This window comes from Paramisgurnus dabryanus, chromosome 3 (genome assembly GCF_030506205.2).
Source record: "Paramisgurnus dabryanus chromosome 3, PD_genome_1.1, whole genome shotgun sequence".
Taxonomy (NCBI): Eukaryota; Metazoa; Chordata; class Actinopteri; order Cypriniformes; family Cobitidae; genus Paramisgurnus; species Paramisgurnus dabryanus.
In genome coordinates this window covers 162750-180578 of record NC_133339.1, presented here as the reverse complement: position 1 = coordinate 180578, position 17829 = coordinate 162750, and the positions used below count along the sequence as shown (strand labels likewise).

Sequence of the window (17829 nt, the reverse complement as noted above, 5' to 3'; positions counted from 1 at the left end):
CCTGTACAGTCTTTATTGGTTAAGTACTGGTAAATTGCAGTTAACAGATCATGTGTGAACAAAACCTTTATAGTAAATCACTACCACCAATTACCAGTATAAGAGCTTGTTAGATTGCCAGTAATTTACTGGTATGATGCTATGTGTGAACAGAGAAAAGGATTACTGGTTAAGCCGGGCTCACACTACAGGATTGGAAAACTACACTAACCACTGTGCTGCTCACACTACGCAAGTAGGTTTTTTCTCATCTATCGTCATCTTGTCATAAGTGTGTGCATACTACACAACACAACCCTGAGAAGGTGCAAACACTACACTCTTAGAAAGAATGTGTTTATCTTTTAGTGTTATGCTTTTAACACATTATGTTGTTTTGTGTTGATTTTTGTTAAAGTTGTGTTAGAAGTTACACAAAATATGTTGTTCCAATAATAACACAGATATGTGTGTTTTCTGGAACAAAGCATTTGGTGTGTTGTCCCTAAACTAACACGGATTGTGTTGTTTTTACCAGACCCGCTCTACTAAACATTTAATAAAAAGTCATTTTGTCCATTAAGCGAATAATTTCTCACATAAATCAACGCAAGGTGTTACAAATTTCTTCATGAATGGACAATCAACTCAGCCTTTAATTAGTCAACATTTCTCCATTTATACCATCTGAACTGTGACTGACTGGATTAGTCCCACCTTGTCATTGTGTCGTTCACATTACGAGATCAGGTGACGATAATATCAAACGAGGTTTAAAATATCGTAGCGTCTGTGAATGCTAGAGACAGGTGCAGATCACGTTGCTGACCTGCTCATATTCAAGGAGATTCGGCAACCGCAACGAGCACTGATTTGGTCATGATCCGGGGGATTTGTCACAGACCTTGCCATATGAGCATGTACGACGTCAGAACAACTTCGTGCCAAGCATAACGTTTTGACACAGATTACGCGTTTACCTCCCGCACTGTTTACGGACGTTTCTCATCACACGCACCATGTCTGCTGCTTAAAGTCAAGCACACCTGAAGAGGTTTGCAGACTGGACAAGAAGCGTGGCGTTGAGGACAGCTGAGAAGTAACTGACATACCAGACTGAGCACCCCAGACAGACACCACCTGTGTGTACATTAATAATGCTTTCTTATTTAAAAAGGTATGACGTGACACTTTTCGCCCGGTGTGCAAGCCCCATAAAGTTAATGTCCACATTTATTCACCAGAGTTGTTTAAATCGGTGTAGTATTTATTTGCTTAATCACTCAACTCCTCCTGTGAAGCCGAATGTGTAAACATACAGCTGTTTTAGAATCTTTTCTCTTAAGTTTTAAAGGGATACTCCAGCGTATACTGAAAAACACCAAATCATTTACTCAAGCCAACCTTCATGTACATGATTATGATGATGACGATGAAGCTTTTATTGTCATTGTACTTTACAAAACATCAAAATTATGATCCATGAATCTGTCCATACATACAATACATAAAAACAAGGGGGTAGACAGAACAGGTCGACAGGGCATTGAGAAAGAAGTACAGCATTACATGAGGGAGGGGAGGAGAAAAAAAAAACCCAGACTATGCTCCAAAAGGAGTACAGTTTGGGAACAGGGAAAAAAACACCTCAGCAACATAAGCACATAGTCAGTACAACATGAACAACATACAACTAGTAGCCGCATTCCTTTACACGACTACTCTCTTAGTCCACTCTGCCATTCTGGTCCATCAGCTTTTTCAAATGCGTGAGCTTCTCCATGATGTTATCCATATTGCGGGTCATTTCCATGTTGTTATCCATAATGCGGATAATAGTCCCAGCATGAGTGCTGACTGCTCTGCCCACAAGATAGAATAGATAGATATCTTCAATGTCCTCCATGGAAAGAGCCGCCAGACACACGACCCGCCACCTCTCCCACGTGTCCATCGTGTAGCCAGCTGCGAAACTTACGGCAGGGCAGACAGGTTCCCCAGAACTCAAGCTTCTCGTCGAGAAGATGGTGTCAATTGCGTTGAGAGACCAGTTGATCAAATCCATGATTTTTAGTTTTGAGAGCGGAGAGAGTCTCTCAAAAGTTAAGACACAAGACTAGATGCAAAAGGAGTGAAGCAGGGAAGATAATGGGGAGCAGAGAGAGAGAGAAAATGTGACCGCCTTCGCTGAGAGCCAAACGAGGAAAAACACACAAAGAGCCACAAGCTATTTAGACGAGCACAATTAAAGTTATATAAAAAATCCTTGCTCTTTCAAGCTTAATAGTTAAACAGGGACCAGGGAACCTTGGGCTTCTGACTTTGAAGCCCCAGAAAGTACATCCATCTTTACAGACGTAATCGGCCCAGTAAAAAGTATTGTCACTTGCCCGATCGGGCCAGTGCTTCACCCTCAGTCACTTAAATATCAATGTATATTATTTAACATCTTGGAAGCAAACATTTACTTGGGTAAAACACAACAAAAGAAAAATAAAAGCATCACGTTTCCGGCTGACGTCAGAGGTATTAAGGCCAATCACAACGTACAGATACTGTAAGCTGGCAAATCACGGATAAGTTTTGTACAAAATCTGTGCATTTCAGGAAGACAGGAAAATCTGGAGCTACAAAAATGTACGGTATGTGGAAAATAATGTGTTTTTTAGTTAGTTAGTTAGTTAGTTAGTTAGTTAGTTAGTTAGTTAAAGTTTATTTTAAACCATAAAACACGCAAACACATTGTACTATACCAAACACACAAAATAATGTTGTTTTTAGCAATGAAATAGGTGCTTTTTAAACACCAACCTCGCTGCATGGCAGTTTAGAGGATTATTGCGCTCTCGGACAGAGTTTATCAGTATTTTGGTACAGATGTGGGAATGTCTTACTGGTAAAAAGATGAAATGTCACTGCGTGTGTAAACAGCACATTTTTGTATGTACTGTTAAGGTCATTCTGGTAAATGTATGGTAATTTTGCAAAATTAATGTGTGAAAGATGCTAAGGCTTAACTGTAAGAGAAATTAAGTTGAAAGAGGAAGTAGAAAGAAAACATATAGATGTGTATGAGTATGAAGATCTTGTTGCTGATGCATCTTCAGTCACAGTGTGAAGAGATGTCACACATGAGCTCAACAGATCTTATCTGCACTGTGTACATACATTTAATAGATTTAATTTATCATTTGCTTAATGACATTTTCAACTCGTTTAATTCATATTCTGAATTCATGATCTGGCTCCTCACTATTTAACTGATCTTCTAATGCCTTATACTCCATGTCGTAATCTGCGTTCCTCTCAGAGTGGACTCTTAGAGGCTGTTTACACTTGGAATTAACATGCGTTTTCGTCGATCGGATCACAAGTGGACGACGTTAATGCCAGGTGTAAACGGTGTTCAAAACGTTTTGAACGCGTCCACTTTCGACCACTTTCAACCACATTCAGAGGTAGTCGAAACCACTTTCGATCGGATCGCTTTGGAGTTGCGGAACGCAATGTGGTTGAATGCGTTCGAACAGCCACATGCGACCGCCTTCTCTCCGCCCATTTATCTATCTGAGGTATTAAACACTAATTTTACGTCTTTTTTGACTTATGCCGTGAACATACGGTGAACAGCGCTATTTTTAGCCTTTCATTGATAAAACTACTGCGGGTGTTCTCCGTAGTTTCGTTTTGAAAGCGTGAAAGTTGCGCGATCCTATTTCATCAATTGTGCTGAAAATTCAGAGAAAGCTCCAACAAATAAACGTACAAAACACTGTGCAGCATGTATACTTGCTAAACAAGCAGCGGGCTCCGACATAATATAAGTTTGCGTCCATATAAACTCATAATTACTCCCGCTCGTGTTTGAATGACAGCAGAGAGACTCGCCCACCGTCTCACAGACCACCCCCTCACAGTATTCAGGACAGATGCGGTCGAAAGTGGACAAAAGAGACGGATTTAAATACCAGGTGTAAACGCAATGTGTCTCTCTCGTCCACTTGTGATCCGATCGATGAAAACACATCTTAATACCAAGTGTAAACAGCCCCTTAGTTGTTCCTAAGACACGGCTTCGCTCCAGGGGGGTGATAGAGCATTTTCATCCTATGCTCCTAAGCTTTGGAACTCTCTTCCAGCTGACATAAGGGAAGCAAATACTTTAGAGACTTTTAAATCTCTTCTTAAAACATTCTATTGTAGGATTGCTTTTACTTGATTATTTTATTTTATTTATTATTTCCATTATCTGTATTTTTTTGTATTTTTAATGTGTTGTATTCTCTGTAAAGCGCTTTTAGAGGCACTCTATAAAATAAAGGTATTATTATTATATTCACTCTATTCACAATACATCTTTGAAATGAATAAGAAAATCATACTGTACGTTTATGAACGGTACCAGAGACAAAGTTTCAAAGTTCTGAGGATTCATTTCTAAAAGGAAACCCGTAAGAATGAAATACAATACCAAGAAAATATAAAATGACATTGTCTAACAGTGTTTGAAATCAAATCAATGATGAATTTTTTTTTAGATTTCTCAGAAAACCTATTAAAATCAGCAAAAACACATAAATATATAAGCAATACTGGTTTAAAAATACATAGGAATTCAAATGAGTGGTGTTTCCTGTGTTAACTGCGGGCCCTGAGATGGTGCCAGGCAGAGGTGTAAAAAGTACTCAAACATTTTACTTAAGTGAAAGTACAAGTACTGAGTGTAAATTTTACTCAACTAAAAGTAAAAGTATCTGGCCAGAATCATACTTGAGTAAAAGTAAAAAAGTACCACATTAAAATTGTACTTGTATTAAAAAAGTAAAAGTAACCGGAAGAAGGAAAACGAGAGATTCATGTTTAAGCTTTCTCTAAAAACATGAAGTGAATGAACCACATACAAGGTTTTATCATTTACAACTGTTTGTATTTAATTGTATTTCATTATCAAACTATAAGACTACTACATAATTTCCAACATGATCTCACAAAGTTCAGTGGTATAGTCACAGAATTTTTTGATCATTTATCCGTGTCATTGTCACGGATCTCAGCATTTTTCTGTGTCTGTACCACGGACTTTCTTTTATGTGTCAGTTTCACGCATTGATTACTCAATTGTTTTTTCCATTTTTAAACCATTTTTGCGTGGGTTTGGGGTTAGATTTGGGCTTTGGGTAGGATGTCACTTAAACTATTGGTTTATACTATTTTTTCCATACTTTTAAACAATTGTCGTCTGACGTTAGGGTTACGAGTTGGGTTTGCATGTCATTTTATGTTACAGAAAGTCGTTCTAACCCCAAACCCACGGGAAAATGGTAATAAAATAGAAAAAACTATTGAGTAACCAATACGTGGAACTGACACGGAAAAGAAAGTCTGTGGTACAGACATAGAAAAATGCGGAGATCCGTGACAATGACAATGAATTTTAGTATGCAACATGCTACTCAAAATTGTAAAACCTCGAACTTAACTTAAATTTCAAGCTCTATCCAGCCTCTCACAGGAAGCCAATGCAGGAAGAGGTGGATTAGACCCTGTTCACATTGTCAGTCCAAATCCGATTTTGGTGCATATCCCATAGGAATCCAGCATTTGATATCATGGAGCCATTGACTTATTGTATTAATCTCTCTTTGTTTACTGGAATTGTACCAAAAAGGATCAAAATAGCCAGAATTATACCAGTATTTAAGTCTGGTGATAAAAATGATATGTGCAATTATCGTCCGATATCAATCTTGCCCACAATTTCAATGGTTTTAGAGAGAGTAGTATACAATAGGCTGTATGGCTACCTTGATAAATTAAATATTATTGGTTCTTCTCAATATGGCTTTAGAAAAAAAAGAACCACATGCATGGCGGTACTTGATATGATTGAAAAGATAAATGATGCTATTGATAAAGGTGATAGCGGTATTGGCATTTTTTTAGATTTATCTAAGGCGTTTGATACGATTGATTTTGACATTCTATTGGAAAAATTACACCATTATGGAGTTAGAGGATTAGCCCTTAGCTGGTTTAGAAATTATCTATATGGTAGACAGCACTATGTAAGTGTTAATGAACAAATCTCAGCTAGTAAACCTATTAATTGTGGAGTCCCTCAGGGATCTATTTTGGGCCCTCTTCTTTTTTTAATATATATAAATGATTTTGAAAATTCCACACTAGCTTTACACAAGGTTTTATTTGCTGATGACAATAACTTATTTTTGTCACATAAGAGTCTAGATTAAATGGAAGAAACAATAAATAGAGAATTAAGAAATGTTGCTATTTGGTTTCGCTGCAACAAATTATCTCTTTACATAAATAAGACAAATTATATTGTATTTCATTCTAAACAAAATCAATTGGCAAAAAAACATGTTTGTCTTAAAATAAATGGACAAATTATTGAAAGAGTAAACACCACTAAATTTCTCGGAATTTTTATTGATGAATGTCTACAATTTAAATCTCATATTGATCAGATAATAAAAAAAAATTATCAAAATATGTTGGACTATTTTTCAAAATAAGATATTTTCTTCCACAGTCAGCACTTGTCATCTTATATAAAACCTTGTTTGAGTCCCATATAAACTATTGTAATGTCATATGGTGTAACACTTTTACGAGTTATCTGAATAAAATACAGTCTTTACAGAAAAAAATTATACGGATTTTAACGTGGTCTGGGCAAAATACCCCTTCACGTCCATTGTTTTATCGCCTTGGTCTATTAAGACTTGCCGAATACAATATTTTTCAGAATGCCTGCATGATTTTCCAGGTTGTACATAAGCAAAATTATAGACTGTGTGAACTTGTTCCAATCAGCCGACCCCAGCATATTTATCACACAAGGGATAAACATTTAATTACTGGTAAAACAAGACGATTGAAATGTACGAGCCTGAGTGTAGTCTGTAGAGGCCCGCAAATTTGGAACGAGCTTGAGGAAAAACTTAAAATGTTACATCCTGTCTCCGTTTTTAAGAAAAATCTTAAGGAAAAACTGCTGTTAACGTATACTTCTTGATCATTTAAAAGTGTTATATTTGTGCTGGGATCGTCTGTCGTCTCTTGATGTAGTGAATGTTTTGATGTTTTTATTTGTTACTGTATGTTATATGTTGTATGGTGCTTTTGGGTCCCCTACTAAAAGCTTTTAATAGCTTCTTTGGGGTTTCCCCTTTTCGCACACTAGCCTTCTAAAATTACTGTATTTGTTTTTAGAATGATGATGAGTGTGAAATGAATGAATGAATGAATGAATGAATCACATTTAGAACGGTGAACGGCTAAAAACCACATGAAATCAGTTTTTCTAATCCGTTTCAGGCTACATCCAGAGGTGGTTTGAAATCCAGTGTAGCTTTTCGGTTACGTCATGCTGTCACGTCACATAAAACATGTCAGACGTCAAGGCAGATTGTCATGCCAGCGCGACGTCATTGCCATAGAAACAGTGCAGATAATCCGGAAAACGGCTACAGGATGCACAGATCAGATCTGAACAGTTGTGAAACACAATGTGGACAGTGAGTCTGTCAAATTAGATATGCACCAAAATTTGGACTGACAGTGTGGACAAGGTATTAGTCTTGATAGAGAGGCTGCAAACAGCAGGAAACGTGTCACACTTCATGTGTTGTCAGTTTCAAAGAAGCAAAAAATCTTCATCATTAGATGAACTGTTGGCCAATTCCTCAGTGTGATCTAAAGGCTCCAGAATAAATAACATTTCAATTAAACTGACCATCAGCGCAATTCAATTGGTTTGACAGAGCAAGCAAAAATAGATCTCTAAAATAGAAGTACTTTTTGACTGTAAATAAAATAAGGAGTAAAAAGTACTTTTTTCTTTAAAAAAATGTAATTAAGTAAAAGTAAAAGTACTGATTTTTAATTGTACTCAAGTAAAGTAAAAATCCCCAAAAATAATACTTAAGTACAGTAATCAAGTAAAATTACTCAAGTATTTTACACCTCTGGTGCCAGGAAGGCCTCAGTTTTACGACATTTTATAAAATACATTATTTAGATCTGTGTAATTAAATCTTTAAAAAATAAGGCTACTAACCGACATCACAACTCATAATTTAATGTTTTGTTTAATTCAAGGGATGCACCCTGCACAAGGGGATTCACCTTATAAAGGGCAGCAAACTGAAAAAGTCTGTTGAGGAAAGATGAGCTGTGACTTTAGTAAATGATCTGACTCAGAGGCATTATGCCCATTCAAACTAAGGGGGAAGTGAATTTGCATGCAACCACAAAATCAACAAAGCATCTTTTAATCTGTTATCTGTGCACATTATATGCTTTTAATGAAAAATAAGCGAAAAGTGTTGATTACACATACCAAAACTGCTAGTGTTAAATGAACTCACGAGCGGTTTCCTGGACAGGACTTAGGCTGCGTTTACACTTGGCATTAACATGCGACCTGTATCCGGATGTTGTCCACATACACATTGAAAAGACAAGTGTAAACGCGTCTGTGATCGGAATGTTATCCGATCTGTGTGTCCTGATGCAGAGGTAGTCGAGGACGCTTTGTAATCGGATCTCATTGTAATGTAAACGCAATCCAACCATCGTATCTGCATTTGCAGGCCAACGTCACACAAAACCCCGCCACTATCATCTCATCTCACTGACAGCTGTCAAAAATAAAGGACGTTATGTCATGGAGCGCAGGTGAGAGACGCACAAATTTATATTTGTGGAGAAATGCTAGCTAGCTTAAACGTATCTTGAAATAAATCGATATACAAAAGCATTTTAACACTGTTGACTGTATTTAACTTATTCAGGCATATGTTTAACATGTTTCCACTATTTATGGAGGGATTTAATATTTAATGGCAGAATTGAATAAATCGTTATAATGTTTGAGTTTCCATGGCGACATATTAACGTGAATGTTGCGCTTCTTTCTGGTCAGTCAGCAGTTTCTATCTCATTTAACACATTTTAAGTTACTTGAAAACACTTACAAACCATAATAACATTAACCAAATACATTTATTCAATGTTGGTTTTATACAAAGTAAGTTACTTTTTAGGAAATTGTTAGCTGTTTTAGTTAAATCATATTCGTAAATCATAAATCAAAAACGTATGAATTCAGACAGACTAAAAAGTCGAAGGTCATCCTAATGTTTCACACGGATTTTGTTGTTGATGAAAAGCATGCGAGTGAAAGTCAAGTTCAGGTAACTGAAACGTGCATCCTGGCGCGGACGTTGCAGATAAACAAAGATAAAGCCTTTAAAGCAAAAAATAAAATAAAGCTTAAAATGTGAACATCACGGTTTTTGGGTTTGCTAGTTATTCTCTTCTGTTTGCTTATCAGTAAGACTGTACAATACGGGATTGCGGTTACCGCGACAACCCTTAATCATGTGGCGAAAGACAGCTGTAGCCATCTGTGATTGACAGCTATCCACCCAGCGCGCGTCTCGCTGAACGGGATCCGATCACACATCCAGATACAGAAGCCACATTTATGTGACAAATGTAAACGCGCCGTGTCCTGATATACGGATGATCGGATCTGCGTGAACGGATCACCGAGATCGCATGTTAATGCAAAATGTAAACGCAGCCAAACTTACAGTCTAGTCCAAGATTAACAGCTAGTGTAACCTACACAAGGTTACTGGAGTGCAATTCTCTTTATCGCCTGCGAGTGGCGCAAAGAAATCACTCTGCCTGCAAGTTGCCAGGCAACCTACAGTACCGGTAAAACCAGGGGGGCAGGGTTTCATATTTTATTGAAGCTTCCCTGGACGCCGCCATTGCTTAGCGAACACCCATCTGCTATTAGCATCCCATTGACTCCCATTCATTTTGGCGTCACTTTGACAGCGAATAACTTTACATCTGAGGCGTTTAAAGACTCCATTTGTCCATTAATTATTTCTAAAGAAACACGAAAATGTATAAAAGGCTCCATTACCATGTATCTTACGTTATGTCCCAGTAGAAGCAGTTTTTGTAAAAATAGGCTAACGATTGCGTCATAACCTGCGACTTTCTGTCGCACAGTAGAGAAATTACCGTATGGACTGGGAGAGAAGCTCACAGGCAATCTTTTACTGACTATGAGGCAATCGGGTGGACGTGAAGGCATAAAGTCAAGGGAGATTACTAATCAGAATACTAACCAAAATGTGCTCCTGTTCACGCTCGCCGTCTCTGCAAGATTCAGTAGGTGATTCAGATTTCCCGTGGCACGGCTATCAGAAGACTTACAATTGCCAGACAGGTTGCTCACGTGACATCCACGTCATTGAGCTCAGTTTGAGTCTGCGCAGTACACTCGACACCCAGGAAGTGCGTGCTTCTAATTTACTTCACTTGTCTCTGTTGAATCCAATGGGGTCGCTGTGTCCATTTCTTTTACGGTCTATGGGTAAAACAAACACTTGATGACTTTCCTCCGGTGAAGACGCTGTTAAAAAGTATCAAGAACTGGTATGAATAATATCCTCTAACAAATAGAAATTCAAAGAAAAATCTTATACCATTTATTGAAATATTGTGTATTTATTAGGTTGAAAGCAGTGAGACAGAGAGAAAGTTAAGCTGCTGATATTGAGTTTTTCAAGATACCTCCGGTAAGGATGTGTATACTAAAACGAGTGTTATGATGATTGCGCAAGCTCCATTATAGCGCAAAATATCGTTCTTTTAAAACCAATCGGAGTTGTGAACATGATTTTTGCTGTTTAACACATATAAATACAGATTCATATTGTTTTTTGTTATATAGATGCCCATAAAAGATCGTTAATCTTGCATACTAATTGTTTACATTTAAATGCATGTTGATTTGATCTGTTATGCTGTACACCGTTAAAGGTGCCTTAATACTGTTTTATTGACTTAAAAAGTCACTTGATTGAGTATTTGTTTTGTCTTGTTTTATAAGGGTGATTTAGTACATTTAATTGTCAATATACATGTTTATATTTATATGAGGATCTTAATTGTTAAAAAGAATAAATATGTTAAAATGTAACATTTAAAATGTTATTAAGATACACAAATAGATCATTATCTATTTTCAGAAATCCTATGATTTATTTTTGTATTGTGAGATGGAAGTACATGATTTATTGATTGATTAATTGTTGTTTATTGGAACTGACTTATGTGGTGTGATGTGTAACTATTCATTTGCATAATGATTAGAGTATTTATATCCTTTACAATTGGTTATATTTGATTTGACATTTGAATGGAGAAAAGTTGATTAGATTTGAATAGAAATGAGGCAATTGTGATTAATGCATTCTGTACTGTATGTATAGATTGGTTTTATAGAAAGGGATAGATCTGATTCTGACCCTAGCGGTCAGTGGCGAGCCAACCGCAGAACTGAACGGACCAAGAGCCTGGTGTGGCCAGCTGTGGCATCTTTGGACCTATGATCATCATCATTTGCCTCCATTTTAAATACAGATAAGAACACGTAAACCTACCCGGGTAGTGAAGAGAACACATATATATACTTCAAGGAACACACACAAACACACTGAGAACTTCCATGGACTCATTCTTCATTTTAGTTATTTATTTTGGGGTTTTTATTGTGCACTGTGCACTCAGGAAGCCGGCTTAGGTAGGCAGGGAATGTAAATAATTTATTTATTTTTTTATAATACATTTTATAATACATTTTTAAATTTACCTGTTTTGTGTTGTCTGTTTTCTGCTAACCTTTTACTCTTTTAGGCTCCATAGTCATATCTAGAGCTTCTGATACTAGCCCAGATCTCATTTACCAATACTTAAATTAGTTATTAATTACACTAATTTGAGAAAAGGGGTTACACTTGCACTGGCATATCCTAAAATATATCCGTGCCACTGTTTGTCTCAAGATGTACACCAGTAAGATTTTTTGCAAGGTATGTTTTAAACTTCTTAAATGTCCAAATAACTAAGGCCTAGTCCTGGTTTAATCTCAAACCCTGTCCAGGAAACTAACCCTTTGTGTATATAATCCACACCAAGATGAACATGATGATGATTATAAACATTTGCTGTTAACAACCATCACTAAATAAAATATTAATAACAAAAAGTCACCCTAACAGTGATTAGTTTTACCCTTAAAGGGACACTCCACATTTTTTGAAAATATGCTCATCGTCAAGTTGCGATTTTCTAGGCCGATATGACTAGGACTATACTCTCATTCTGGCGTAATAATCAAGGACTTTGCTGCCGTAACATGGCTGCAGCAGGCGTAGTGATATTATGCCTGCCCGAAAATAGTCCCCTTGGTTACTTTCAATAGCAGGGGACTATTTTCAGGCGCTGCGTAATATCATTGTGCCTGCTGCAGCCATTATAGCAGCAAAGTCCTTGATTATTATCCCAGAATGAGAGTATAGTTCCTAGCCATATCTGCCTAGAAAATCACAACTTTTAATTTTCTGTCGGTCTTAGTATGTAACTACAGAAGAGTCAAGTTTTAAATAGGAAAAACATCAAAACTCTTTGGTTATTTTTTAGCACAATGCTAATGGTCTAATCGGATTCAATGGATTATGCTAAGCTATGCTAAAAGTGGTACCCCAGACCTGGAGATCAGCTGAATGGATTCCAAAACGCTAAAAATCAAATGTTTAACTCCAGGGGAGCTGGAAAATGAGCATATTTTCAAAAAAAGTGGAGTGTCCCTTTAACGACGTTGTTTTCTTGTTGATGCTGATATAAGTAGCATGATGTTAACCATTTTCCTGATCATAGCCTATGTGTATTTTGGCATTTTTGACTTAATGTTGCACTCTTAACCTCATAATACAGGAGTTTTTAGGATGGTTTCTCTGAAGAATACAAAAATTCACTAATTTAGAGTTAATTTAACACTCTGGGTGTGGATTATTAACACTTAATTTACTGTAACACTGGAAGTTTTGCTCTGCAGCATAACTTTTAGATCTGCTAACATATTTGTGTTTGTACAAGCTACTTAAATGTCCAAATATAACCAAGACCTAGTCCTGGATTAATCTGAGCCCAGTACGGGAAACCGCTTCTTGGTGTTTAAAATTCCAAATGTATTTTAAATATAGCTGCCAATATGTCCATATTTTGACTTTATTAATGTCTGTGCATATATAGTGCTGTGCACACTGTGCCCTCTTTAAAAAAAAGTGTGCATGACGCCCCAATCTAACTTTATATTCAAACAGACAAACGCCTCTCATTTAGCAACAAGAACCATCGAGAAAGAACCACGAAAAAACAACACCATAGCAACCATCTAACAGATGGTTAGCAGCCTAAAAAACACATAGCAACTCATAAAAAGTCACTCGTTGGCAACCACAGCAGTCCACAGCACCATGGCCATTACTAAATTGGAAGGTTGCGGTCACATTATAGGCTCCATATGCATAAAGTCTTTTTTCAAAACATTAACATTTATAAAGCTGACTAAACCAGGCTTGATGACGTATGCAGCTTGCAGGCGTATGCATGATGTCACTGTGTCAGACATTTTACACACAAAAGTTTAGTCACATCTGATCAGCAGAATATCACAAAGTATTAAGAGAAAAGTTTTTAGGTAACATTAAACAGACAAACTGTTGTGAGGAGAAACTGAGAGATAAAGAAGCTGCTGGAGTTCATCATCATCATCCTAAATGTACAATAATCTAGTTGATGACTTTGTGTTGTTTATACTCAGGTTGTGTTAAACTCATAACGCTTTTTCTTTACTCTCATCTGTGTTACAAATTCTCTCTGTTTGATAAACTTTATTTAACTCACACAGACTACAAAACCAAACAGCAGATATAAGAGATCATGAACAGCGCTTTACTTTCATCTACAGCTGATACAGAGAAATAAATATATGAGGAAAAGCAAACTTCTTAAAGTGAAATAGATGTGTTGACCAGCAACAGTTTCATCCGATTAATGAGTGAAACAATAATGAACACAGAGGAACCACAGCGACCCATCGTGTGTGGAAGTCAAATAACATCTTCACTACACAATCATTTATCTTACAACAAAAAACCACAGTGTTAAATCTGATTTAATGGATTTATTATGAAAAAAGATATTTAGCGATACAAGTAAAAGGTAAAATATACATTTTTATTTAAATGCAATAAATTGTTCCATCTATAAAATAAATTTTTAGCTCAAGCAAACATTAAATATGTCACATTATAAAAAAAATTGTAAAAACAATTACTAAAGCACCTTTAGCAAACCTATGAAACAAATTGCTCAAAACTCCTGTATCACATTCACACTCATATCAGTAATAAAGAATTTCACTCCAGAATTCATTTGTGATTGTCACTCATTGTTATGGACTGCAGTTATTCAGTTTGTGAATGTGTTATTGAGAGATCACAGACTGATGCTTCACTGCACTCACAACACATTCATATCAGATTCATCTTCTCTTACAGCATTCTGCAACTGATCTTCAACAGATGAGCGAACTGTTAAACACAGACAAAAACAATTATTGCCATTAAAGGGACACTCCACTTTTTTTAATATGCGCATTTGATTTTTACCATTTTGGAATCCATACAGCTGATCTCCAGGTCTGGCGTTACCACTTTTAACATAGCTTAGCACAATCCATAGAATCGGATTAGTCCATTATCATCGCGCCTAAAAAATAACCAAAGAGTTTAGATATTTTTACTATTTAAAACTTGACTCTTCTGTAGTTATCTTCTGTTAGATTTCTTATCTGCTGCTTGGTTCTTGTGAGGCCACATGAAGTCAAACAAGCCTGTTGTATCAGTCACTGATTAGATCAACGTAGCAGTCAAAAAAACGGGACGCGAGACGTCCCAAACGGGACAAGTAAATTGGTAATTGGCAACCCTACGTCAGAATGACAGTATAGTTCCATATCTGCCTAGAAAATCGCAACTTTAATTTTCCCTCAGTCTTAGTACACAATGTAACTAGAAGAGGCGAGTTTTAATTAGGAAATATATCGAAACTCTTTAGTTATTTTTTAAGCGCAAGGCTAATGGTCTAATCAGATTCAATGGATTGTGCTAAGCTATGCTAAAGTGGTATCGCCAGACCCGGAGATCAGCTGAATGGGTTCCAGAACGGTAAGAATCAAATGTTTAACTCTAGGGGAGCTAAAAATGAGCATTTTTTTTTTAAAGTGTCATTTTAACTGGACCTTAGATGTTGTTGTTGGTTTTTTTGTAATTGTAAATATAACAACCAAATAAATCAGACATTTGTTTTACCTCTCAGTCTACAGCATTTAAAAACCAGCACGGCTGTCGCTAACAGATATGGACAAACTGCCAGGAGAAAAGACAACATCTTGAGACCAGACATCTTCACCTGAGAAGCTTCTGAAACTGAAACACATGTTATCATGCAGTATATCTGAAGAACAACAAACAAAATCACTTGAGATCATTTCTATAGACTCTCACCTCTGGCTCTGACTGAGATCCAGCTCTTTGGAGACTCTCCTCTCTCTGGGTATTTACAGTAGTAGAAACCCTCATGTGACTTTGAGACTGTAGGGATGATCATCATGTTTCCTGTTGTCTGATTCTGCACCACTGATCCATATTTATAAAATTCAGCTCTCAGGTTAGAGGGTTTTTTATTTCGATATAAGCAGCGTAAAGTCAGAGGATCTCCTTCAGTCACAGGATGAACAGGACTCTCCAGAATCACATCAACATCTACAGAAAAGAGCAATGTCTTTTGATTATAAATTATAAAATACATGATTGCTCCTTTAGTTGTAATAAACTGATGTACACTTAAAGGCTAGCCACTATAGACGGGTTGCCGGTTTACAAACATTAGAGGGTGCTTGCGCATCCAGGAGGCAGAAAGCTCGATTGGTGAGCTGGTCCGCTACTGCAACAACCTTAATTATTGAAGCGTTCTAACTTGATTTTAGTTGGATCTGTTTTTCTGTCTTTATTTTTGCAGTGTTACTGTGAAACATGTATGAATTATAATGTTAGGCTAGTAACGTAATAGTCGCATCTACTGGTATGTTAACATCAGGCACCCAGCACTGGCTCTGTTGGTACTATTATCCACGCAACAACTCCTTGGCATTTTTACTCACAGACACCGCTACTAGCCTAGAACACAAGACACGTATCTTCTTTCTGCCTCTGGGTTGCGCACGCAAGCAGTTAGACGTCGCCGAGCAACCCATCTATACCTTCACTGAGGTGCGTGCCAAATAAACTTCAGCATCTAGACACAAGATGGTGCCGCATCGCTTCTAGTGCTTAAGTAGCGTGCACACCAAAGCCTTTACACCAGCGTGTGTTTTTGTCACCACCAGGGGCTGGCTGTTTTAGACTAAAGCCACGCCCCTTTGCAACTCCCACCTCGAGGAGGTCCCCAAAGCCAACCCAATGACCAGACAAACACGGGAACAGGTAAGTAAAATTTAAAACAAGCTTTATTTAGTTAAATATTTAAAAGAATGGGGAATTTGGGGAAAGGGGAAATTAAAACTAATAGGCCTCTTCTTCTCCCTCCAGGGAGACTGCAGCCACGGCAGACAGGCCAAGGGCAGCAAGGGGGCCAACCACCATAAGCTGGGGGAAAAGGGAAACGTCAGGCTCCGGCCTGGGCCCTGCTAACCGTGGCGCCCTCCTTCTTCCGTCCTGGAGGCAGAATAATTTTGGTGTGACTGGTAAGGAAGATCTCCACTGTCGGTGTACCTTTCCTCGGGCCGGCAGGGGGTCCTCGCCCCACGTGCCTTTACGTTCCCTGTCGTACGTCCGTCCACGTTCTCCTTATGCCCCACAGATAGTCACTGCTACACAAAAGCACTGTTAGCTTGCACTTGAGGTGTCTCTCACCGGCTCTGCTGCTTGCAGCTCTCTGGATGGGTATCACGTTACACAGTCTGTGTTCTAATTGCTTCTCCTTGCTCTCCACAGGCGGCCTCTAGGACACAAATGACACTGTTACTTGGACTTCGGGTATTGCTCACCGGTTCTGCTGCTTACAGCTCCCTGGGTAAGTATCACGTTCACAGTTTGCTCTTCAGTGGTTCACTCTCGTTCTGCTCTCTCTCCACAGGTGGCCGCTAGAACACCAAGACACTGTCACTGGGATTTCGAGTAATTCTCACCGGCTCTGCTGTTTACAGCTTTCTGGGCAGGTATCACATTCACAGTTTGCTTCTTCAATGATTCACTCTCGTTCTGCTCTCTCTCCACAGGTGGCCGCTAGAACACAAAGACACTGTTACTGAGACTTCGAGTATTTCTCACCGGCTCTGCTGTTTACAGCTTTCTGGGCAGGTATCACATTCACAGTTTGCTTCTTCAATGATTCACTCTCGTTCTGCTCTCTCTCCACAGGTGGCCGCTAGAACACAAAGACACTGTTACTGAGACTTCGAGTATTTCTCACCGGCTCTACTGTTTACAGCTTTCTGGGTAGGTATCACGTGCACAGTTTGCTCTTCAATGATTCACTCTCGTTCTGCTCTCTCTCCACAGGTGGCCGCTAGAACACAAAAACACTGTTGCTGAGACTTCGAGTAATTCTCCCCGGCTCTGCTGTTTACAGCTTTCTGGGTAGGTATCACATTCACAGTTTGCTCTTCAATGATTCACTCTCGTTCTGCTCTCTCTCCACAGGTGGCCGCTAGGACACAAAGACACTGTTACTGAGACTTCGAGTATTTCTCACCGGCTCTGCTGTTTACAGCTTTCTGGGTCGGTATCACATGCACAGTTTGCTCTTCAATGATTCACTCTCGTTCTGCTCTCTCTCCACAGGTGGCCGCTAGGACACAAAGACACTGTTACTGAGACTTCGAGTATTTCT

The 17829-nt window shown here is 38.1% G+C and overlaps 1 protein-coding gene across 1 annotated transcript in view; it reads right to left on the bottom strand.

Moving 5' to 3' along the window:
- Window positions 1-14374: 14374 nt before the first annotated feature.
- LOC135733712 (Fc receptor-like protein 5) overlaps window positions 14375-17829 on the bottom strand; it is a 92300-nt gene continuing 88845 nt past the window's right edge. Inside the window, exons 20-22 of the mRNA XM_073813721.1 lie at window positions 15444-15701; window positions 15249-15356; window positions 14375-14468 (exon numbers count right to left, since the gene is read on the bottom strand). Coding sequence (XP_073669822.1) covers window positions 14398-14468; window positions 15249-15356; window positions 15444-15701 — 437 coding nt within the window. The 3' untranslated portion in view covers window positions 14375-14397. The remainder of the gene's footprint in view (window positions 14469-15248; window positions 15357-15443; window positions 15702-17829) is intronic.